Genomic DNA, 25619 nt, shown 5'->3' on the forward strand with positions numbered 1-25619 from the left:
CCTGACACGGCTGCTTAGTATTTCGTATCTTTTCTGCCATCTTCATGTGGAGAGTGAGGGCCTCCACACTCTGCTTAGGAACAGGGCAAACTAAATTTTCTTCTGAGATGCTAAAATCACAGCAGCAGCAGTTGGTGGGACAGTGCAGGTAGAGCAGCGTTGCTCACCAGTTCTCCAAACACTGAGCATCGCTGCTAGTTCCTCAGAGTGGGAGGCAATTAGGAGCTCAGAGTGGTGTTGCATGGCCGTGGAGCCTATCCAACATAACTGCCACCATGCTTGCAGTGTACCCCCATTGCACTAAGTTCCAGTGTCTCGCTGCTCCCCATCTCAAGCACCATCAGCAACATTCAGTGTTTAGAACTCAGCTGAGCGATGCTGCCATACCCTTGCTGCTACACCGACCACTTCTGAGTCACAGATGCAAGCATGACCCCTTCTGAATTATACACGTAAACTGGTGATGAATGGGATAGTGCTGCAGGTTATGATACTCCCCCCCCCCCCAAGTAAACACGTAACAACCAATTCCCTTGTGGTGTGCTTAAGTAGCCCCTTTCTACATTCAATATGATACAAGCAGGCTCTGAATTCTTGGACCTATTTGTCCTGCAAGACTAAAACAGTATGAACAATTTTCAAACAGTATATATTGCAAGTGTACACATGCTGAGATTATTAACATTATTTTGACATTATTAAGCACGCCACCAACTGAGCTGGCATCCTTAAGATAAACGTTAGAAAATCTATTTGAATATTCAAGAAATATACAAAATGTATAGAATGGATATTTCTCTCTCTCTCTGACTGCTCACTTTCTTTAAGTGCACTTTTGCTTTCCAATGCTTTCATGGCTTATTGGAGTTAGTACTGAGTCAAGAAGATTTAGGGCATTTCCGCGGGGCAGAACTGTGGATGCTACTTATAAATGCAACTCCCCCCCCCCAACATCCACATGGCACCATCCTCGTCAAAATGTCATCTCATTCTCTCCAAACCCCCTGTTTAATCTGGAGTTATTGTTTCTGTGTTGTTGTTTTTTAATTTACCACATTTTTGTTTGGAAATGGTACATCTGGATTAAATGGGAAAATAATATGGAGTGTTATTTTGATGCTGAATACATCAACTGAGTACTTGCATACCTGAGCAGCACGGAAATCCCATCTGCATTATACCTTTAAAGCAGTATTATACTACATTAAACAGTCATGGCTTCCACCAAAGAATCCTGGTTTGTTAGGAAGACCCCTATTCCCTTCACAGAACTACATTTCCCAGAGTTCCATGGTAAGAGGGCTTGATTGTTAAACTGCCCTGGGAATGTATAATGCAGATGGGGCCTAAGTCTACAGTAAGCTGCCCTAGCAGTCAGTCATCATTCCAGGGGTCTAATAATTAACCCAAATCTGATTTAAGCCCTACTTTACCATAAAATATTACAAGAAATCAAGCTATTAGTTTTCAAATGTAAGTCTTCCACTCACACAGCTTTAGCCCTGAACCCATAGCTCTTGTACTTAACATGAGTCATATCTTCTTGAAGGAGAAATAGGAAAAAGCTTAAGAAACTGTGTGGAAAACAAAAAGCAACAGCATGAAATACAGTTTCTATAGGAGCAGCATGAATCAGTGTCCCAGAATGGATGCATGAATAGTTCTGCGAGGCTTCCTAGAAATTATGTCAGCATCTGTTCAAATTTCCATCAATAGCCAGCTCTGCTTCAAATAGAATTTTGAAATAAGAAACACAACTCCAGTCTACCCAGGACAGAGCCTACCATCTTGCAAGTCTTTGGTATCTTATACTGTAATACAGTTATGGCAATGCTGCCATACGTTATGTGTGTGTATGGGGATTTCCTACCCTGTCCACTCCACTTGTCAACCCCGCACCAAACCCTCCACAATGCAATTTACTTGTCTGACCAAACAAGAAATCACCCCAGCTTTCTCTCTTCTATTCTACAGCTCCATTTCACCCATTTTTACCATGCCTGTGCCTTCTTCTCCCACCTCCAGTTCTGCAACCCATAGTAACCTCCTGCATCTCCCCCTACCACACATTGTAACTACTAAGCACCCTTTTCACCTTCTGCCCAAATATGAAGCCACACCTCCTATTCTGCAGCCCATTTCATACCCCCTCATTTCATCTTCACCCAATTCCCATACTTCCTTCCCTCCTTGTTTACAACCCTGCTTTGTATTCCCTGTTCACTCCTTCTCTTTTCTCCTCCCTTCTTTTCACAGTTACCTATTGCACACAAACCACTCCCATTGCCTTGCCTTCTCCTCTCTATTTTACAGCTCCTTTGCCAAGACACCATATTTTCATCTTCACCATGCTTTTCCTGCCTCCTTTTTTTAAACCTCCCTCTTGCACAGCGACCACCCCATTTCCATGCCCTTCCCTACAGCCCTCCTAATTCTGTAGCTATATGTCTCTGTATTTTTAAGATGAATAGACTCTTAAGAACAAGCCCATCTGTTAGCTTGCTCAATTAGAGAAGATTAAATGATGGATATTGGATGTATATACATGTTCTAATTATAAAATTGAATCAGGAACTTCATGTAAAGACAGCACGCTGTGCCCAGGGTCGGAGGAAGGGGCTTGCGGTGGGTAAGGGGGCCACCCTGGGTGTCATCAGTGAGGGGAGTGACAAAATGCCAAGCGGCACTCACCGTGGGGCCTGCAGCGTGCCTGAGCCACACGTCTCCTGGGAGAGACGCAGTGGCTTGGGCACACGCAGGCTCAGTGCTGCTAAAATGGTCCACCCACTGCCCCCCCCAGCTGTAGGGCGGCTGAGTGGGAGGAGGCAGGCAGACTCTGGAGGCCCTGTGGTGCGCCCCACCCCTGTGGTGCGCCCCACCCCTGTGGGGTGCTCACCCCGTCCCTATGGGTCCCCGAGTGGCTTCCTCCGCCGCTGATTCTACCAGGAGTGAAAAGGTTTGAGTAAAGCAGCGACAAGCAGCGACACTGAGAAGGAATAGTGGCTGTTTTAAACAATGGCAGAAATGAAAGAGCACTGGGAGGAAAAGAGTGGTGGTTTTAAACAATGACAAAGGTTTGAGTAGAACAAGCAGGGGCGAACACTGAAAGGAAAATAGTGGTGGTTTAAAACTACAGTCATTCGTCATGTTACGTTTGCTTCATGTTACGTTCTTTCAGGTTACGTCCTGCGGCGACCTGGAAGTACCGGAAAGGGTTACTTCTGGGTTTCGCCACTCGCTCATGTGCAGACGCGCAAAATGATGTCACGCACATGCGCAGAAGCACCTAATCGCAACCCGCGTGTGCGCAGACACGCCACGGCAGGTTGTGCTCTTTTCATGTTGCGAACGGGCCTCCAGAACGGACCCCGTTCGCAACCAGAGGTACCACTGTATTATAGTGAGAAGGTAATTTCCTTCCAGACTCTGTTTCCCAGACGTATGGCAGCCGTATCCCTTCCCCATCTATCCAGGCTTCTCCCGTTGTTTTGAACCACCACTTTCCCCCTCTCAGTGTTCCCCCCTTCTTGCTGCTATGCCACAGCCACTGCTGTTGCGCAACCCGCCTTCTCTTTTGCTCCAGCCCCTGACTTCATGGAAATTCTGGGTTGACATGAGGCACCTCAAAACCTCCCATGAGAGCTGCACTCTGACTTTATGCAAATTCATATTTGTGGCACTACAAATCCTCCACTGGGGACTACATGATGGAAGACTAGTCAGGTGTCAGCAAACTTACTGTGCCTCGGGCTGGTGGCTCCAGCACCGATCGTGCAACGGGCCAGAGGGCGGGGAAGCGCATGCCCATACGCGTGCGCACACACTATTTCCAGCGCACTTCCAGGTTGGAAGAGCACCGGAAATAGCTTGTGCGCATGTGCACGGGCCTCCTCGGACCTGGATGTGCACTGGAAATAACGCTTGTGCATGCGCACAAGCTATTTCCGGTGCTCCTCCAACCCAGAAGTGGGCAGCCGTGCCTCACAGCGCTGGTAAGAGCGTGCAGCAGCAGGGATTGCTGTGGGCCGGATAAATGAGTCCATCGGGCCTTATCTGGCCCATGGGCCTTAGTTTGGAGACCTCTGGACTAGTGCAAATATAGTACATGGATGGTTTAGATTGGTGGCAGAGGAAGAATTGGTGGGTAGTGTTGTGTATTGAGTCAAAGGATTTTATATCTGTATTATTATTGTTTGTATTTGCATTAGGGTAAAGTAACTGCCTTTTGGTTCCAGAGGGTACAGCTACTATTGGTTCATTTAAGCTGCTGTATTTGGATCCTCTGTCTTATTGGTTCCCTCCAAAAGGCAGGACTGTGATTGCCTGATATTGTTCCCTCCAAAATGTATCCTTTCTTGCTAGTTCCCTGTCCCTATAAATGTAGCTTTCCTCTCCCCAGTCTTTAGTCTTGTTGCTTTAATAAAGAAGTGTTACTAGAGAACTGTCTCCAGCATGTTATATCAAGAGAGCTGAAATCACAAACCCCACGTCACAACAACTGGCGACGAGGATGGGATCCGGAATGCTGAGGAGCGGTTAAACGCAGCCCTGCCTCAGAGTCCGGATTGCAGCTAAGAACAAGACTCACTGGCCAGCTGAGAAGACGACCCTGCCCACAGGACAATGGAGAGTCCAAGGGTATTGGAGCCCTTCCAGCCATCAGAGCCCCACACGTGGGAAGACTACGTCGAATGCTTTGAGCTCTTCGCAGAGGCTCAAGGGATCACCGATGCCAGCAAAAGAAGGGCCACATTCCTGAGCTACTGTGGGCCTGAGACCTTCAAGCTGGCCAAGGCATTGCTTGCTCCAGCGAAGCTAAGTGAGACATCTCTCAAAGATATTCTTGCCTGCCTAACAAGCCACTTGGCGCCTACTGAGACCAAGATGGCTCGGCGGATGGAGTTTCATAAGAGGCAGCAGCATGCTGGGGAGCCTGTATCTGCATTTCTGGCTGAACTGCGGAAGCTCGCTCAGCACTGTGACTCCCAAAATCTGGAAGAGACTCTCCTGGATCGGTTTATCAGTGGTCTGAGCAGCAAGAAAGCCAGAAGACGCATCGTGGCTAAAGAAGAGGTTACCCTTGCTTCAGCCTTGAAGGAGGCCACCGCCACGGAGAATTATGAAAGAGAGGAGCTTGATGCCAGTCGCAAGGCCCCTAAGCCACAGATAGAAGTTGCGCATGCCATGGACGAGCTAGAGGCTACTCCGAGCCAGAGCCCAGTCCGTGGGGTCGAATCAGTGCGTCAGGCCTGCACAGTGCACAAAGATCACCGAGGCAGGTGCCCAGGTTGTGGCGGAAACCATGAGCGGAAGAGTTGTCGTTTCCGGGATGCTATGTGCCGGACGTGTGGGAAGACAGGTCACATCGCCAGGGTCTGTAGATCGGCGGCGTTGGGAGCGACAGGAGCACCTAGACCGGAGCATCGCAGACCGCCCACAGCAACCCATTTTCTAAAGGACTGCCACTACGTAACGGAGATCAACGGGAGGGTCGTGCAGTTCCCAGCGCAAGGCAAGGCACACGTCAAGGTGAAGATTGAGGGTCAGCAGTGCGTCATGGAGGTGGACTCCGGATCTGGATTCATTATCGTGTCGGACCAGACCGCAAGGACATTCTTCCCCAGGGGTAAGTTGCCCCCTCTGGAGCCCTTCCCGGCAACCTTGCAGTCATACTCAGCGGGCCGCATCCATGTTATGGGAATGTGTGCCGTGAGAGTACAGTTCCGGGACAAACAGGCTGTACTCAAACTGGTGATTGCGAAGGGCAGTCGCCCCAGTCTCCTGGGCACTGACTGGTTCCCCGCCCTGGGACTGAGTATATCAGGGCTTAATTCAATCCAAACCTGCCCTGAGATGAGCGAGGCATTATGCAAAGAATTTGCTGGTCTCTTTAATGGAAAACTGGGTTGTTATAAAGGGCCCCCAGTTGACTTCGAGTTGGACCCTGGGGTGGCCCCAATCCGACTCAAACCAAGGTGAGTGCCATTTGCACTGCAACCCAAGATCGAAGCAGAGCTGGATAAATTGGTCAAGCAGGGAGTTCTCTCACCCGTGGACTCTGCTAAGTGGGAGACTCCAATCGTCACGCCCCTTAAAGCAAATGGGGAAGTCAGGATCTGTGCAGATTACAAATGCACTATCAATAAGGCACTCAGGGGAAACTCATAACCCATTCCAGTTGTATCACATCTGTTGGCTAAACTGGCTGGGGGCAAGGTGTTCGCCAAAATTGACCTGGCACAAGCTTACCAACAGCTGCCAGTAACCCCACAATCAGCGGAAGCACAGACTATTGTCACACATAAAGGGGCGTTCAGAGTTAACAGATTACAATTTGGAGTTTGTGTGGCCCCAGGGATTTTTCAAGGGCTCATGGAACGCCTGTTAAGAGGTCTGCCGGGGGTCTTGCCATTTTTTGATGACGTTTTGATTGCTGGAAAAGACCCACAGGAACTGGTTGCGCGTGTTCGTGCAGTGTTGCTCAAGTTCAAGGAGGTGGGGTTGCAACTGAAAAAGGAAAAATGCAGTTTTGGGGTGCCAACTGTGGATTTCTTGGGGTTTAAAATTGATGCATCAGGCATCCACCCCACTGATGCTAAGATTAAGGCCATCATCGAGGTGCCACGACCACAGAACAAGACGGAGTTGCAGTCATTCCTGGGACTTATTAACTTTTATCATTCGTTCTTACCCCAGAAAGCTTCGGTAGCTGAACCATTACATAGACTGTTGCAGAAAAAGAATGTGTGGCGATGGGGGCAGGGGCAGCAGAAGGCTTTTGACTCCTTGCGAGGAATGCTGAGTAGCAGGAGCGTCCTTGCTCATTATGACGAGTCAAAGCCTCTGGTCCTGGCATGTGATGCCTCTCAATGCGGCCTGGGGGCGGTGCTAAGTCATAGGGAACCGGATGGGTCGGAAAAGCCCATCTCTTTCTATTCCCGTACATTGTCGCCCACGGAGCGCAACTATGCTCAAATTGACAAAGAGGCGCTTGCAATTGTGGCAGGAATCAAAAAGTTCCATGATTATGTGTACGGTCGCCATTTCTACATTGAAACGGACCACAAGCCACTGTTAGGGTTGTTCAACCCGAACAAACAAACGCCACAAATTCTCTCCCCCAGAATGTTACGTTGGTCTATATTCCTGAACGGGTTCCAGTACACCTTGACCCATGTGCCGGGGAAACGGTTGTGCCACGCTGATGCGCTGAGTCGATTGCCCCTTCCTGGCGGGAGCACTGAGGATCCTGCTCCAGCGAAGCACATAATGATGCTGGAAACACTTCCGGGGGCTCCTGTAACGGCTACTGATATAGCTGAGAAAATGAGGAAAGATGCTGTTCTCTCCCGTGTGCTCACTTGGGTGGGGAGGGGGTGGCCAGGTGGTCCGCATGAAGACAAATTCAGGCCTTATGCGACTAGGCAGCACGAGTTGTCCATGCATAAGGGTTGTCTCCTGTGGGGAGATAGGGTGATCATCCCAGCACCACTGAGAAACAGGGTTCTTGAGACGCTTCACATGGGACACCCGGGAATGGTCAGGATGAAGTCGCTAGCCCGATGTTATGTGTGGTGGCCTGGAATGGACCAGAACATAGAACAATGGGTACGAACATGCAAGGCATGCCAAGAGGTGCGGCCAGAAGTGGCCAGAGCACCAGTCCACTGGTGGGAGCAGTCCAGATCTCCCTGGAGCCGGCTGCACTTAGATTTTGCTGGGCCATTCCAAGGAAAGGTCTTTTTGGTTATTGTTGATGCATATTCCAAATGGTTAGAAGTGGCGATGGTCCCTAGCATGGCATCAGCTGCCGTAATCAAGGTGGTGAGGCAGCTGTTTGCAACCCACGGGTTACCTGAGACCATTGTATCAGATAATGGGGCAGCTTTTGTATCCCAAGAATTCAGGGCATTCTTGGCTGATAACTTCATAAGAGGGGTCACATCCGCGCCCTTTCACCCATCCTCCAATGGGCAGGCTGAGCGCATGGTAAGAACAGCCAAAGAATCCATTGCGCGCTTAATGGAGGGTAACTGGTCAGCTCGCATCGCGCGAATGTTATTTTTGCAGCATGCGACGCCGTGTACCGCGACGGGCAAGTCGCCAGCTGAGCTGCTCTTGGGTAGGAGACTGGTAACGGTGCTGGATTATGTCCACCCGGATAAAATGCCAAACCGTAATTCAAGAGCAACCCCCCAGGCTGAGACTGACACAACAAGGTATCTCGCCCCTGAAGATCTGGTCTGGGTGAGGAACTATTCACGAGGTTCACGGTGGGTGGCTGGTGTGGTTACCCGGGCTAGTGGACCTGTGTCCTATTATGTGACCTTGGAAAATGGGCAAGTGTGGAAGAGACATATAGATCAGCTGAGGCGCCGGGCGCTCAGCAGGGAGGAGCCAGATAATTCATCCCTGGCTAACGACGCAGAGCTGCAAGACCAGAGTGAAAATGGCCCAGAGGTGCAGTCACCAGGGGCTTTAACAAATGAACCAGGGTCTGCTAGTCCTCACGATGACGAGGTACAGATAGGGGACCCTGAGATGTCTGGGACTCCATCTGTTCCTGACGAAACCCCTAGAGCAGCCCCTCTACCACAGGTAACACCCAATCCAGAACCTGCAACACCTGTTGTCAGGAGATCAAGTAGAAGTTGTAGGACCCCACAGTACCTGAGAGATTACGTCTGCTGTGCTCACTAGGGGGGAGGGGTGTTGTGTATTGAGTCAAAGGATTTTATATCTGTATTATTATTGTCTGTATTTGCATTAGGGTAAAGTAACTGCCTTTTGGTTCCAGAGGGTACAGCTACTATTGGTTCATTTAAGCTGCTGTATTTGGATCCTCTGTCTTATTGGTTCCCTCCAAAAGGCAGGACTGTGATTGCCTGATATTGTTCCCTCCAAAATGTATCCTTTCTTGCTAGTTCCCTGTCCCTATAAATGTAGCTTTCCTCTCCCCAGTCTTTAGTCTTGTTGCTTTAATAAAGAAGTGTTACTAGAGAACTGTCTCCAGCATGTTATATCAAGAGAGCTGAAATCACAAACCCCACGTCACAACAGGTAGAAGATTGTGGAGACAGTGCTTGGAGGAAGGTGGAAAGGGTTGGGGATTAGGAAAAGACAGACCCTATGAGTCTATCTAGCTGGGTATTTTCTACACTAGCTGGCAATAGCTCTCCAGAATTTCACACAAGGCAGTCTGTTTGGGACCTGTCTGTTTGTACCTAGGACCGTCTGCATGCAAAGCAGCTGCTCTGCCATTTCGCTATGGCACTGCATGCAGCAGTTATGAAGATCCATGGACCAGATATGGCTTTTTATCAAGCGTCCAAGATTTTGGATTCATTATCATTTTGAAGTGAGTGTTCACTGGTGCTAACTGTGATTAAACAATGTATTCCAGGGATCTCTTGGGAAAACTAGGATGGTGTGTGGTGATCTGTGCCTTGTACTGAGACAGAGAAAAAGGCAGGTAATGGATTCAGCATGGTAGGAGATTCTTACGTGGTCCACTAATGCTGCAGAGTGTGAATGTGTGGGCACATGGGCATAGCAGCTGCCCCCTCCAATCAATCAAAATCTACAAAAAAATAATACAAATCTGAGGCTCTGCCCCTGTAACAAAAGCCTGCCCCCTCCTAACAAAAGCCTGCCCGCCCAGCAAAACTCCTGGCTATGCCCATGTGTGGGCATGCACGCTTTTATCAGCTAAATGTTGAATGGTGTTTTCTTCTTTATACCATTAGAACTCTTTATCAAAACGGGGGAGGGAGAAAGTGAGTGAGAGGAGAAGAGAGGGGAACTGCTGACAGCTTATCTTGTAGGCTTTGGTGCCACCTGCTGCATGCTGTCTCTCACTGCAGCAAGGCTAATAAATACAGCGAGAAAAGCCCTTTGAGCAAGACTGAAAAATGTTGCATTTTAAAGAAACTATCTGTTGCTACTGGGCAGCATTTGCCATTTCTAGAATTGTGATGTGAGCAAGTTTTGGGCAAACTAATTCCCTGTCCTCTGATCCTTTACAAACCTTGACATCTCCAAATGCTCACAGCCAAATGATCACTTTAATTCTTGCTAATTCATTTCAAACCCAAAGACACAGCATGCCGAATTTCCCTGCTCTTTCCTTACAAACCTGCCCAATCCTAATGTTTTCCAAACCTAACAATTCACATTTCAAGCATTGTTTGAATTGTTGTTTTTAATTTTTTACCACTGAGAATTTTATTTGACTTGATGAAATGTGAATGGAAAGGAAAGGAAAGGAAAGGAAAGGGAGAAAGGGCTTCAAATAGCTTAGCATTCTTGGTTTCAAGAATACTCTGTTGTAAGGTAAAGAGATGTAGATCTTAGCATTCAGTAAGGAACTTGCAGATTAATAAAAAGTAGGTGGAATAGGCTGTGTAGAGAGGTTGTGGAATTAGTAAATCACTAGGGGCATATACAAGACAAGATTCAATTCTGATCCCACTTTGGCACTTCAGAAAGTGAGATTATTCAGCTTGGACTGCTTTGGAGGAAACTCACTATGTATTGGATTCAAATCAAAACATCTCTTTAGAAAATACAACGCTTTGCGTAGTCCCATTGCAATAATGGGGAGAGCAACAAACAGGCACATGATGATTTGATGAAAATTGTAGGCATAGGTGTCCCTATGGATGGTGCCAGGCAATTTCAGACAAATAGGTGCTGGGCTTGTGTGTGCACACACACATTTGCATGCACACACGCAATTAGCCTTTACATTTTGAGTTTTGTTTTTTGTTTTTAAAAAGTATCATTGCATATAATACTTTGGTTTTTGAAATCGGACCGAATTTGCAGACATAGCTGCTGCTCCTGAGAGAATGAAGCCTACCAATATACAGACAGATGGGTGCAGATATATTTTTTGTGCAATGTGAGTTTTTAAAGTTTGGGAGACAAAGATTCACTTACCCCTTGGGATTCGGGGTGGGTGGGATTTGTATAAATTGGCACATGTTGTAGCCATGTCTCTAGGTATGTAACTGGGAAAAATTCAGATGGATATGTGTAGAGGTTAGGGAGTGTAGGCATTTTTAGGTGTTTTGTTTGTTCATTATTTGCTTGTTTGCTACCATTTGGGTGAAAATCAGTCCCATCAGTGTAAGAATTTCTACCTGTAAGAATAATAGGACGTCCCCCACTCTTTCCCCTCTGTACATTTTCTGTAGCCTCCCCAAATCTCTCCAGGGGGCTGTGGGAACCCTTCTAACAGATTCAGAAGGTGTGCAGCAGGAGGAGCTGCAGGGGAAAACATCCCATTGCCCATATCATATGTAACATTAGGTGTGGTACAGCTCAAGATGTGACTGCCAAGGAACAACTGAGAGCCTTAAAGTGTATTGTTTCTGGGCTAGTGAGGCTGGAATCAGCTGCACTGCAGAGTTCCCAATCAGGAACACTGTAGTTCAGTCAATCTCTATCCAAAGTAGGAATTGCGCTAAGCACCAACCAGCTGGTTGGAAGCCTTAGGTAGAAATACTTCCTTTCCCCGTATGGTTTGTTTTCAGTTGATTCGTGATGGCAGCAAACTCCATTTCCTTTGCTTGCAAACCATGAAGGCAAAAAGAATTATTTACCATGGTGACTGATCCCACTGGTCAGAGTGGTCTGTGGTGGTTGGGAAAGGTCAGGATCTAGCCTGCTGACCAGTTCCAGTTCCCAACCCCTGCTTTAGCAGGAAAGTGGTGCTCTGCCATTCACTCTACCAGATGACCAGTATGTAAGTGCTGGGTGAGTTTGACTTACATTCTGGGAATTCAATGGAACTTCACATACCTGGTTGGGGAGCTGGTGCCAGCAGCCACCCACAGAGCAGGCAGCAGTAGGACACCAGGCACCTCCCAGTTAGTGCTGCCTCTCAAGCCATTCTTGGATGCCCTAATCACTGCAACTTTCTCTGTTGCCACAGACACACAGTTACAAAGTTCAGTAAGAAGATATCAGTACTCCTTCTACAATCATTTCAAAAAGCATTACAATTGGAAAGAAGGAAAGACATATTAAAGTTATTCCATTTAGGTAAAAAACAAACAAACAGCTATACTCCCCTCGCTTACATTGCTGGCATTTTACTTTGGGGGAAATGGATCCATTTTCAGAGACACAGTGTCTGTGCCTTTGTGCTCCTTCAAATTGTTCCTGAAGCTTCAGGGAGAGACTGATTTGCTTTGGGCACCCTTGAAGGACACTGTCTTTGGATAAGTCATATCCCTCTCTGAAGAGTCCAATTTGGAATTCAGGATTCATCCAAAGCAAATGCAAAACTTATCTTGCTACATAATAGAATTGGAAGGATGTCATCACGCTGCAGTTTGCATGGCTGCCAACAGGTGGTTGAGCAAACTGTAGCATGACAACAGAATAGCAGGTGGGTGGCCCAGGTAGGCAAGTAAGGAAGTGGGAGGGCAGCTCAGCCAAGCAACAGAGGAACAGGTAGGATAAATTGGGGGTAGCTCTCTAGCAACCATTATGGCTGTCAGTACATACCTCACACTGATGCCATCATTTCTGCCTCAGTGATATAGGAGGTCAGGGAGAAGAGAAGTAGCAGCAGAACAGAACAGTTCCTGGGGAGCTGCCCCGGTCTGTCCTGTCTATTCTTCTGTGGCTTGTCTGGGCTATGGTTTGGCTAAAGTGGAAGGGGAAGGGTGTAGCTTGGCTGAGCCTGTAAGTGAGTGAGACCGAGGGTGGGTGGGACGGAATGAGGTGGATCAAGGGAGACAGGTGGGACATCAAGGTGGAAAGGATCGGCATGGAATGAGCTTTGCAAACTTTCTTGTGTTTGTATTACTGCTACCGCAGGCAGGCAGGAGGTAAACATGGAGGGGGGGCAGTCTTCCTTCTCTCTCTTCGGGTGGGTAGAATGAAGGGGAGGAAAGAAGCTTATTTTTCTACTTTGTGTTGCCCTGAGAAGAGTGAGAATGAAGCCTGCAATTAAAAATGTAGGCTTTCTCTCTCTTTGTGTAGCAGTGGCAGTTGCGAGTTGGGGAGGGAGATTCAGTCTCCCCTCTCCCGCGCTGCCAGTGGTTACAGTGAAATTCAACTGAATGGATAACAAAATGGAATCAATTTTAATGAGCAAACAGTGTAATGAATGACGGTTTAAATCATTATTGCATGCCCCTAATACAAATCACACATTCTCAATTTTCATTTGCTTGCAGAAACGGGTATATTCTATTCCGAAGACACCCTTTTCACCATTTGCGGTACGAAATGCTTGCATGTTTTGTATGTTGTTACAAAAGAGTTCCGGTCTGGTGTAGTGGCAAATTCACTTTTAAAAAAAATGTTTCTTGACACTGGAAGTCTGGCAAAGGCAAGAAAAAGGATCCCGAAGTGAGAATTGAGCTCAGTGCTACCAGGAAGAAGTTATGAATCTCCTGGGGCAATGGAGTGTTGATTAGCAAATCTGTAGGTGGTAATACTGGGCTCTAAACACAATATCACACTTCGCATGCAGTAGGAAAGGTTCTGTTTTAAAAAGAAATAGGGGCTGGAATCCATGAGAAGTGTTAGTAATTAGGTGTATAAATCTGATTTATATTTACTTACATGTGGCAGGGTAAGGGTGCATTTACATGATATTCAGAGAGGTTGATTCTGTCTTTAAAAAATAATAATACACAGGGCTTTGCTAAAAAGTACACATTGCTTCAAGCGCTCTGATTTTTCACTCCTTTTGCAAAAGTGGGTGTTGCCTGCCATCTAGTGGCACACCTGCATTTTCTCTCTGTAATTTAGCAAGAATCTATTCTTTTGCCACAAGGTGGAGAATTGGCACAAATAAGGAACTGGCAAGCATTTAAGAACTAATCTGTTAATAGTTCAGCACTTAAAGAGCAGCAAATCTCTTTATCTGATCTATAAGTCTCATATGTAATGAGAACTTATTAAGAAATGACACATCTTCTAAAATTGGAAACAATGAGAACAATGAGAATCGAACAGGAAGTTTGTGTATTGCTTAAGCCTGCAGCCACCAACGTAGCATCTGTGGGCACAGTGACATCCTTAAGGTCTTCACCTGGTGCCCACAAAGCCTCTGAACCTCCCCACTCACCATCTCCTTGGTCATGAAGTAGTGAGGGTGGTAACCTCTCCCTCCTTGAAGTAAAGTTAAAAGCCAGTGCCCAGCTTAGCCTCGAATCTCCGAAAAGTTAACAGGCCTAATTAACCCACACGACTTGCATAGGCCCAGGTTTTGCTTAAAATACAATGGCAAATCCTAAATCACAGAGTCTAGAGCGGGGTCTCCCAAACTCGGGTCTCTAGCTGTTTTTGGACTACAATTCCCATCATCCCTGAGCTCTGGTCCTGCTAGCTAGGGATGATGGGAGTTGTAGTCCAACAATAGCTAGAGACCCAAGTTTGGGAAACTCTAGAGGAAAACATGAACAACTTCTACATCTGAATTTTGTTTTCCTCAAATATAACCCAGGGCCAAGCAGAATTAAAAGGGCACAACTGAGGGAGAGGATTTTGAGTTCACAGGGTGGGGGTGGGGAATTCATGAGGACTGAGGGGGAGAATCCCCACCACACTTTATATGTTTAAAAAATGCCCTGGCAAATATGCCTCTGAATGGATGTGGGAATTACAAGTGGAGAGGCTGTAGTTGTGCTCAGATCCTGCTTTTAGGCTTCCCATGGGCATCTTGTTGGCCACTGTGAGCAGTGGCGTAGCGTGGGGGGTGCAGGGGGGGCCGGCCGCACCGGGCACAACATCTGGGGGTTAGGGGGCGCAAATCCACGGGTTAGGGGCCACAAATTACTTGCCTTGCCCCGGGTGCTGACAACCCACGCTACGCCACTGACTGTGAGAGCAGGATGCCGGGCTAGGAGGGCCTTATCTGGCAGGCTCTTCTTAGGTTCTTACAATGAAGACTGGAAACACCAGGGAGATCTGAACGTGGACTCTTGCATTGTTGTGCTCCAGTAGTTTTGGACTACAACTCCCACCAGCGCCAGCCAGCACATGCTGATAGGAGTTGTAGTCCACAACATCTGGAAGACACCAGGTTCATAAAGGCTATTGTGTGCAATAATGCTTCTGCCTACTGTATTCCTCGATGTGTCTTGGGAACAAAGCAGAAGTAGGTAAAGAGAAACAAGTTATGCAGCTGGAGCAAGAACACAGAGGAAGGGACATATTTCGTCTCCCCCCTTGAGGCCTGGAGAGCTTGGGGTTTTACACATGCCAGCACCTCAGCTAGAAGTCATTTTTCTAGTCTGCTGACTCTGTTTGCCAGGGTTTCTGAAGATGAAATCTTTATTATCAGGGAGGCTTAAAAGGGGGGGGGGGAATACTGTTAATTTCATTTTCAAGGTCATGCTTTGAAAGTTATTAATTTCTTCCTTCCAAGGCTCTGTACTCAGTTCCAAGGCTTTGGGGATTTGCAGCTGGTACTTAGTAGGCTACACTTAGGGATTTTTCCTCCTGCTTCTCTGCTGTACAGGGAAAAATATCCCCAGTTTCACTGCTAGAAGCATCAAGTTCATAATGCTCTGTTTGCATCCTATTCTCATTCTAAGGGCTTGCCCACACTTCCGCTTGTCCTGTTGCTTTCCTCTGGGAAAACCCATTCTCCGCTGCTGAATTGGAGCAAACCTTAATCAGCTTTTCTGAAGAAATCAGGTTTTTCCTTACAGAAAGTTGAACCCATAACTGTTGTTTATAAATGCTTATGGATCTTTGCAAGAGAGTAGTTCAGGAACTTAGATATATGTGGAAGAGGGAATTAGAATGTTTTATATGGAATGTTCCTTTGGATTTGAAATTGAGATCAATCCAGCAAAATAAATATTGTCAGGCACACTGGACTCCACAACATAGGAAGGTACTGCCCATTACAGATAGAGTTTGAGATGTGGTGCTGAAAATGTCTCATTGAGGCATATAGTGTGGGCTTGTACAGTGATATATTCTTTTTGGTATGAAGTTGCTGCTGTATCAATTTTGCATTGGCAAAATCCTTGCTATTTGCAGATGCTCAGGCACTTTTAAATTAAATTCCCATCATACAGGGATTAATGACAGGAAGAACAAAAGAGGATTTTGCAAGCCCTTATGATCATCAAGGGATTTATACTTCAATAGACCCAATGTCTATCATGCAATGATCTGAGGACCTAACTGCCTTGGCTTCATTTCAACATATTTCTTTATAGATATCAATGTCATGTGGATACCTATTTGGACATCTGGAGGGCTTATATCAACCTGTATGTTTAACTCAAGATGGATGTACTGATGTTTATTCTATCTTTAATGTGCGCTGGTGGTAATTATTAGTATTCTTCTTTTGCTTTCATATTATTAATTTTCACAATTCTTTCCTTTTCCTTTTCTCATTATTAAATTTGCAAATAAAAAAAAAGCATACTTCATTTTCTCCTTGATCTTACTTGTTGGCAGGGGAAGCCAGTGTAGTTTCCTCCAGAGATTACTGCACTCAAACTCCCATTAGCCCCACCAGCATGACCAATGGTCAGGGATGGTGGGAGCTGTAGTCAAACCATGTCAGAATGCATCACAGCGCCTACCCCTGATCTAAAGTTCCATTCACACTTCAGGCTCAAAAAGCATTCAACTTTGTGGAGTCATATGGAGGAACAGTCTTAGACAGTAGGTCTCAGTGTTGCTGCATAAGCAACATATTGATAGTAGTAAACAGCTGAAGATATCAGTGGTCCATTAAACCATACTACACTTTTCAAAGGGTACGATGTGTTCTCGCTAATTAGCTACCCAATGGCCCACACGGAGAGATTGACAGAGAACACTTCTGTATTTTCACTTTTGTGAATGCTATTGTATCACCCTGTCACACTGTGTTCTGGTCACTTGACCGTTTGTGGGCGGCATTCTGTAATTTTCTTCTGAAGAAATTTGTCTTGCCATTGCTTCTCTCTCACACTAAGATCACATTGCATTTGCTCAAAGAGCATGACAGAACTTTTAAGACTGATGAAATCCCTCCACTCTACAAGAACAACTTGTACTGTGGCAATTCCCCGAGTGGGAGGATATTTTCAAGCAGTGCTGAGACTACTTGAACTTCCCTCGAGTGCAAGGCAGGGCACTGCACAACTTCAGAATAAGTAATCTCCCACTGAAGTGCCTCCCCACAACTGCAGTTTAAATCACATTTGCCACCAATGTCCTGCCTAGAACATGATCTCATTTGCCACTGTAACAAGGATGGGGAATTTGTAGCCCTCCAGATGTTGTTGCCCTCCAACTCTTATCAGTCACAGCTATTTTTGCTGATGAACAGGGCTGGCATCCAACAACAGTTGGAAGTCAAAGGCTCCTCATCCCTGTACTATAGCCATGCTAATAACTTGTGCACAAAGAAGATTCCATTGACTCGGACGTCTTTTGTTTAGTTTTTCTTTTGAGACCTGAATTTTGAACTAATGATCTCAAAGGGTAGATAAATGCTCAGCATGATAAGAAGAGGACACAGGTAGGATGGACTTTACATTATGGAGGACAAAGGAGGAAACTGATGCCAAGCTATCATTTTGGAGCAGCCCCATGTAGTTTGTTTTTTAAAACAACAACAACAACAACAACAACAACAACAACAACAACAATTATATAACATTTAGCTATGCCCTCCATGACTGCCCCTATCTTCATGCTGTACTTTCCTGATTATGGGAATATATTTTACATTTCTACAAACACAGGCAACATGGGGATGGATAGGAACTGGAATGTTTTCCCCGCGTTTTCTTCCTTTGGAAGCCCATCCATTTGGAAACCATTCTCTGCTTTTCTACAAGACCAGGTTCTTTGGAAAGGACTTGCTGTTTTTGTTGTTAGCATAAGCTAGCATATGCAGTGGTATTAAATCATGCAAGCCCAGTCATGTGTAATGTGCTTTTTTATTATTGCCAATGCTGAATGGGAACAGTGTCACCAACAGGCTCAGCCCCAGTGCCTGAGTCCAGAAGATAAAACCAACACTTCCCAAAATGACTTTACCAACATGGGTTAGTGAATGGAAAGACTGTTCACTGGGGAAAATAACCATATGGGAAGCCAATTTGTCAGGCAAATCCTTTGATGGCCTGTGATGTGTGGAAATGGTAAAAGGGGAAGCTGTTTGCTGTTTGGCTGCCACTGCCTTAAGAGAGAATAATTTGAGGTTAAAGTGAGACATGCCACCCCACTCCACTCCCATTGTCATCCTTTTAAATTCCCATTTACCATTACAGAACCAGAGACTGTTATTTGAATGGGAACTTAGTGACAAGTGGAGCGGACAGAGAAGAAAGCAAAAGCAGTGGCCTTACTTATACACTTTCAGCCTCTCTGCTTATTAAAGCCTAAGAGGATACCAACTATTAATGGGGCAGCAGACTTTCTTCTTTCAAAAAAATTGTTTTTTTTAAAATACAAGTGCCTATAAAAACAGAAGGCAAGCATAATCTTAAAGCAGGTTTCTTTCTTCTTCCAGACTGGTGATATGTATTATTAGGGAATCATCTAAAAACAAAAAAATACTCTTCTTTCTTCAAAAACGTTTGTGGAAATATATAGACAAAACTTATGTGAATTTAAACGCAGCATACATCAGTTGACCCAAATGCATATGATTCATTCTTAATTTTGGTTGCAATCCAAATTTATATACATTTTTACCATACCCTTTTCTCAAGGAGTTCAGAGATGGGGCATAGATGGGGCTGTATGTGCATGTGTGATTCTCTACATTTAAAGTTCTAAGCAAATGTTTGGCTATCTCATTCTTGGAATTGTTTTGTCCTGCTTATAACACTGATAGTATATTTGACTTTTGGAAACCTCTCCCCCACCCTCAGTTTATTCCAAATCAGTCATTGTCTTCCATCATTTGACTGAACTCTGAACAGTGAGTTTACTTTTTACATGATCCCTGTTCTGGTTGTCTCATTTTTATCTTTAAAGCAAGTTATCATATCCAAGTGGGATTTTGAACCCTGGTCTATTCAGTCAATCATAAGCACTCTCCCCCTAACACTTCACTAGGTCTCCAGTATATGTTTGCATATGAAAAATAAGGGGTGAGCAGCTAAATGACTGTAATGCAGGAAGCCACCAAAACTGAGGATCACCAAGGTTAGATTGACTCTCTGGCACACCTCATATCTGCTTTGGAGCTTAGAAGAATCTGTTGAAGGTCCAAAATGGTTTGAAGCCTGGACTTGTAGGTATGTAGGCTCTTGCATATGCCAACAGCATCATCAGAATACAGCATGAAGCTTGGCAGGATTAGGACTTTCCTGCTCATGCTGAGTGGGTCCCCTCAATTATCCAGCATAAACAGAAGTAGAGATGAGGTATAATTTAGTTCACAGAACCACCCACATTCTCACTTCTCCAAGCAATGTGCAAACCAAAACACAGCTCTCCTGTGACATTTGCACTTCTCTGAATTTTGTAAATCTATCCATATATGGAATGTTACTCTTACACTCATGTTAGATTCAAATCTGATTAATATGCACAGCCTTATACAAAGCTAGTCCTAAGTATGCCTTTTGAGCATTATGAGATCATTTTAAAAGATGGATCATCAGAACACGTCCCCATCACTTGATTTGACTTGGTTAGATCAAGGGAAGAAAGTTGTTATCACATTTCTTGCACACAGAAAGCCATCCAGAGAGAGTGAGTTTGTTGCTAGGACAGAGTGATCCCATTTACTGGGGGACTCCTGGACAACAGAAACCCTTGTTAAAAATATAAATCCATCAAACAGAAAACTGGTCATACCTTTTTGAGGAAGCTCCTATTTTTGCCTTGGATCCCTCCAACCAACCCCTTTCTCACTATAGCCTATAGCCCACCATTATACCCATCCTCCAAATGAAAGTGTTAGTACAAGCTAGAATATCTACATCTAAGAGGAAACTAGCTACAGTCTACAGTCAGTGCAGGGCCATTCTCCAATCAGCGTCTGCTTTACATAAAGGGAACTGTTATTCTCCCACCACCACCAACCTCGTCTACTTGGATTCACTTACTGTAACCATGTGTCTGGTTTAGGTATGTGAAAAGAGTGGCTGATTAAATTCAGCATTACCACCCCTTTGCTATTGTATCTTCAGAAAGCACGAGGGGCAATGACAGCTGGAGAACAAGAAGGGTGAAAGGGATTGAACTTTAAGCTAGAAGTGGATACAAGACACGAGGGACAGCTTGGTTTAGGAAGCTGGTGAACCTGGTAGAACTTGAGACTTGTGGTGCCTCCACTATCGTTCTGCCTTGTGTGGGGCGATGTTTGCCCAAGATTTTGGTTTAGAACTGAAATGGTGGGCGTGGGGAACTTATCTATAGAAGCACATTGAAACCCACAGCACTTTTAGCAGAAGAATGTGCACTCTAAAAATACCTTTGCTTTGGCATCTAAAAAGATCAAAATAGCTTTATTAGACAGTAAACAAGTTTTTGTTAGGTAATCCGCAGTGGCTTGCATCCCAGGCAATGCAATATTGACAGCCTTTTCTATACCTATCTGGCTACTGTTGCCTGTGGTGACTACGCTAACAGGCTAATGGTGACAAAATAGTAAATCATTGCACAGGATATTTTATGAAAATGCTGCTTCACAATGAGAATGGTTTGCCTTTAACAGCAAAGACCCATACTAATAAAGTTTAAAAAATCAGAAATGATTCAAATGTGTCCTTGTAACGCCCATGTGGTCAGGAAATGCTAATTCATATTAAACACAACAAAACAAGCGCCACAGCCTAAGGCTTTAAGAGCAAGGGTGATATGATCAAAATCTTAGAGGAGCGCATTCATGTCTGAGAAAAGGAGCCATGTCTACACAGTTTAGGGATTCGATAATATTTTTCCTGAGGCTCTATCAAGAGGTGAATTGTAAAGGCAGAGCGAACAGTTAGTAAAGCACCAATACCTGTGCTAATTGCCCATGGCAAAGAAACTGCTGGGAACATTTGGCAGAGAAATAAGGTTCTACATATTAAAATTATAGATTTGCTCAGTAATCCAGGATGCACTGAAGGTAGACTAGGATGTAGCTTATGTGAATCAAAATCGAATGCTTGAGCATTAATTCAAGCATGGAATAAATCACACTGACACATTATACATGCAAGATAAAGTGCTATTAAAACTTTACAGGTTAAAGTTTTGATCATGTGGGTACAAATATATATTTCTCTGCTGATATTTTCATTCAGAACCGTAGAATTTTAGAACGGGAAGGGGCCCAAATATAGTCATCTAGTCCAATTACCTGCAATGCCTCAGTCCAGAGAATCCTACGCATGTTACTTCTAAGTCCCAGTGTTCAATATGTTTTAAAGTAAGAGTGTGCCCTTGAAGTATAGGATTTACTCCCTGGTAAGTGTGATTAGGACTGTAGCTTTATCCTTAGGCAAGAATGAAGTGAGACCAATATATTATTTACCTGATAAAACCACAAACCTAAAAAAATAAATAAACCTGGGTTAATTGCCAAAGCTTTAAGGTCAGCTTTGGGGGCTCAGTTCTGTGTCTCATTATCAGATGGATATTTAACAAGGTGCAAGGCCTTCTCAGTGGTGGCATCTAAACTGCTTCTCAGATACGTTCTATTGCTTTTTCAGCAAGGAAATTTTAATATTCAACTTGTCCTGCTGTGAGGTAATTATTTCAGATAAGTTTTTTATTGTTAGTAATTGTATTTATTTAGCTTTTAAACTTGAAGCTACTTTGAGTGAATACATACATATATCTGGATGCAAACAAACACAACCAAATGATAACTATGAGTAAAGCATTCCTTATATGTGTTGTGCGTGCATGTTTTTAAGGCACACACAATGTGGGCGATTAATTTAAATACAACTCTTTGTTTTCAATAAAACCTAAATTTAATTAATTTAGAGATGCTAAACACAAACCCAAAGCAGCCCTTTAAAGCTGTTATTCTTGTATCTGTGCACATTTTCATTCCTAATTCATATGATAATCATATTTATTTGATTTATTTTTAGACTGCTTGTTTGCAAATGGCCTACTTTATTGCTTTTCTTCAGCTTTATGGGAAATAAATATACAGGATTTAATTTAATGGTACATTGTTTTTGTATCTGTTTTCCTTTAATTGTATTTGTAGATTTGCCTCTGTTTACCCACCAGTTGTAGCCAGTGGCTACAATGTTCTAACCATTTTAGTTTCCCCATGAAAATGTGTGGATTCCCTTTGAACAAATGACAACAAGCAAGTGACAATACCAACAGGTTGTATGCCCTCATCCTCTTGATTAATAATCAGTGCTGCTGCTGCACTGCAGATGTGGGAAACATCATTATGCTACCAGATGATTAGCAGGTGGGTGGTCCTAGTCATATGTCAAAGTTGGCCTGCCCACTAGACCAAAGGGGTTTCCCACACCTGCTGTATTGTCTGTGAGGGTTTGTTGTTGTTCTGGAATCAAGTTGCCCTTGCAGACCAGCGACTCTCAAAAATTATGTTGCGAACTGCCCTGAGATCTATGGGTGAAGGGTGGGACACAAATTCAAAAAATTAATAAATATCAATGGTGCAGAGAGTGGAAATAAGTGCTTCCATTTCTATTAAGACTATTAGATACCATTGCCACTGGGTGTTTTCCAATAATAAAAGCACACACCAGTGCTGTGTGGGAGCCAGTGGGTGCTTTTTCAAAGACCTACCTTGCACCTGGATCACCAAGAAGCTGAGTGAACAGCAGAGTTGTTGAAATTACTGGAGGCTGGTGGTTTTTTTGATTGGTGACCTTCAATTTGAATGCGCCAACATATCACATACAAGTGGTGAGATTTCATTTCAACATCTCATGCTATTCATTCGGCATGTAGGGCAGGCCCAAGAAAGACCATCCACATGCCGAATTCAAGTGAACAGGCAGACAAACTGTGCCTTAACATTGCCAATGGGACAGTGTCTTCTACTGCGCCTGAAGGCAGCAGACCAACTTAGGGAGAGCAGAGGAAATCATAGTCTCCAACACCTTGCTGTCACTCCCTGAGACCATTACTCCTCTGCATTGCTGCCTGGACAACCACCTCACTCTGTGTAATGGTAAAGGGATGTAGTGGACTACCTGTCCATCATACACCAGAGCATTCAAACAAATTGTTACTATTTGGGGTGGGTAATCATCCCAAGTTGACTTCTTCACTTTAGTTTTGAGCTGGTGGATTCAAGATGATATAGTCTTCTTACTGGCTCATACCAGCTCAGAATACACATTGGGGTCAGTCCTTTTAAAAAGACCTCAACTCAGTCTCTTCCTTCATGAGAAATATTTACAATGTTGGGTATAGAAGGTTAGTCTAGAAGCCTCCTCACTGGCAGGTCAGCTTTCCATGCGAAGTGAGCTTGTAACTGGGTGTTTTGATAATGACTTTTTTCAACTTTCAGATCAACCATCTCCCATATGCATTCTGAGGTGATACTTGTCTGTGAGGAGCTATACTATATGGGTCTATATAGGTTTTCTGTTAGAGAGTAATTGAAGACTGAAGAACAAAGGAAGAATCTCTAATGTGCTGAATTGTTAGAAGATTCAGGTGACCTAAGTTTAAAAGACCAATGGCTTAAGAGTTGAACAGCTGAGTTTGCCAGCAATGGGGCACGTAGATATAAGGGCAGGAGCAACCAGAATGTAGACATGATGTCTTATTTTTACACAACAAATAAACTATTTCCTCTTCCCTGCTTCATCCTACTTATTGAATTGATGGAGAATGACCCAGCTTAAGAGCTACTGTGACACAAAACATATACTGACCTGGAAAAGGATTGGGGAGTGTGGGTAATATTTTCTCTAAGGAGTGAGAAAAACAACAAAACAAAACAATAAGCAACATGCACTTTCCACATTCAGCAAGCAACAGTTACAAACCTGGAGTGCTTCCCAACCTGAAATTGCTTTGATTCAAAAGAACATTTGCTCTTCCCAAAGCACCTAAGTGTGTGATGAGGCAGGGAGGAACCATCTGAAGGAGACACAAACTAAATAAGCAATATACAGAATATAAAGGGAATTATGATGCCTTCTGTGAGGGAACTTGAGTGCCATGATTTCACTATCCAAATATCACCACAAGATCCCAACACACAGTTCTTTGACCTAGTAATCTTTTGCCTATTTTGCTTTACTGTTAAATTTGTATTGTTAATATGTTTGGTTAACTATGCTGAACTGCAAGCAGCAAAGACATTCTAGACACTTTCTACTCTGTACATACAGGCCATGTTCAAGAATCAATGATGGCATCTCCTTCGTACAAACTCAGTTGCATTATATGTCTTGATTTATCTTTAAACCCTTTTGTCTCATGGCAGAATCTCCAAAGTACCAGTGAAAATTGTGGATTTCACGGACAATGTTGCAGCATCTCTTAGTCAGTTTCCAAAATAAATGACTTAAGGGACCACCCTCTCTCTCTTAAAAGGAAAGATCTTGATTAAATGACAAATGTCACCACCAAAGAGTCTATTAGGTAAATGACTCCCAGGAACATAGTATGTTTGGGTACAATCTTGGTTTACGTCTTCATTCAGGCTTTTACAGACTGGGAAACTGAGATAAGAAGAGGGGAGAGAAAGAAATTATTGTCCAGAAATCAGTGGCAGACCCAGGGTGAACTAACCAGAGGCTGGCCACAAGACTGAAGGATATGTGTAATCTATCTCAATGTAGGGCTTTGAATTATTGATGTACTAAATTTATTTATTTCATTCCATTTATTAATCCTTTCCTATGAAGCATCTCAAATTCCCAGTGATGCCATCGGTAGTACAACAGAATCCAGTCCCCACCAGCATTCTTGGTGCCAGGGAGGGATGCCTGGCACAGAAACCTCCATAAAGGCTATGTAGCTGTTTGACTGCCGCCTGTCACTGCTGCCTCACCACTGCCAAATATGTTCGGGTGAAGGGAAGAGGTTGCGGGGGTTAGACCTCAGCAGCAAACTCCAATATGAGCCACACCCAAATTTAAAAGGATCTAGGACTAAGCTTTGATGGTACTGGGGCAAGGCTATCTGAACAGAAGGAGGTAACATTCTGCCCTTGTATTGTTTTTGTTATTAATTAATATTATTTACTTGCCCTTCAACAGCAGGTCCCAGGCCAGGTTACAATAATTTTAAATTAAATCAAATTAAAACAGCTAAAACAAATCACAGTCACAGGAATAGGCTGGGTCCTGAAAACGCACATCACGGTTGTCAAAGGCCAAGGTTAAAAGCAGTCACCAAAAACTGCACAGAGAAGATGGCAGGCACACCTTTGTGGGGAGTGTGTTCATAACCAGGTGGCTGTACAAAAACTGCAAGCTCTAGACAGAAGCATAGCTAGGAATGACAATATATGCTGGATGTCCCCTCTGAGCTTATGGGAGCTTCATGAAGCTCATCACAGGTTAAAGCATTTCCTGGCGGATCTCTCAAGAAGTCAGCCAGTCATTATTTGCTTATAAACCTTTTCAGGCACCAACGGCGCAATGCTCCTTAGGCAGAGCACACCGTGCTATTACAACCCGACTTGTTGTGGAAGCTCTATAAGCCAATCAGGCTACAGCAGGTCAAGC

The 25619-nt window shown here is 44.5% G+C and overlaps 1 protein-coding gene across 1 annotated transcript in view; it reads right to left on the reverse strand.

Moving 5' to 3' along the window:
• The window catches only part of LSAMP (limbic system associated membrane protein), a gene marked incomplete at its 5' end in the record, with an annotated part of 261058 nt that overhangs the window by 19157 nt on the left and 216282 nt on the right, over positions 1–25619 (reverse strand). Inside the window, one exon of the mRNA XM_081196939.1 lies at positions 23814–23849. Within this exon, the coding sequence (XP_081053065.1) occupies positions 23814–23849 (36 nt within the window). The remainder of the gene's footprint in view (positions 1–23813; positions 23850–25619) is intronic.

Source organism: Podarcis bocagei (genome assembly GCF_964188305.1).
Source record: "Podarcis bocagei genome assembly, chromosome: 6".
Classification (NCBI taxonomy): Eukaryota; Metazoa; Chordata; class Lepidosauria; order Squamata; family Lacertidae; genus Podarcis; species Podarcis bocagei.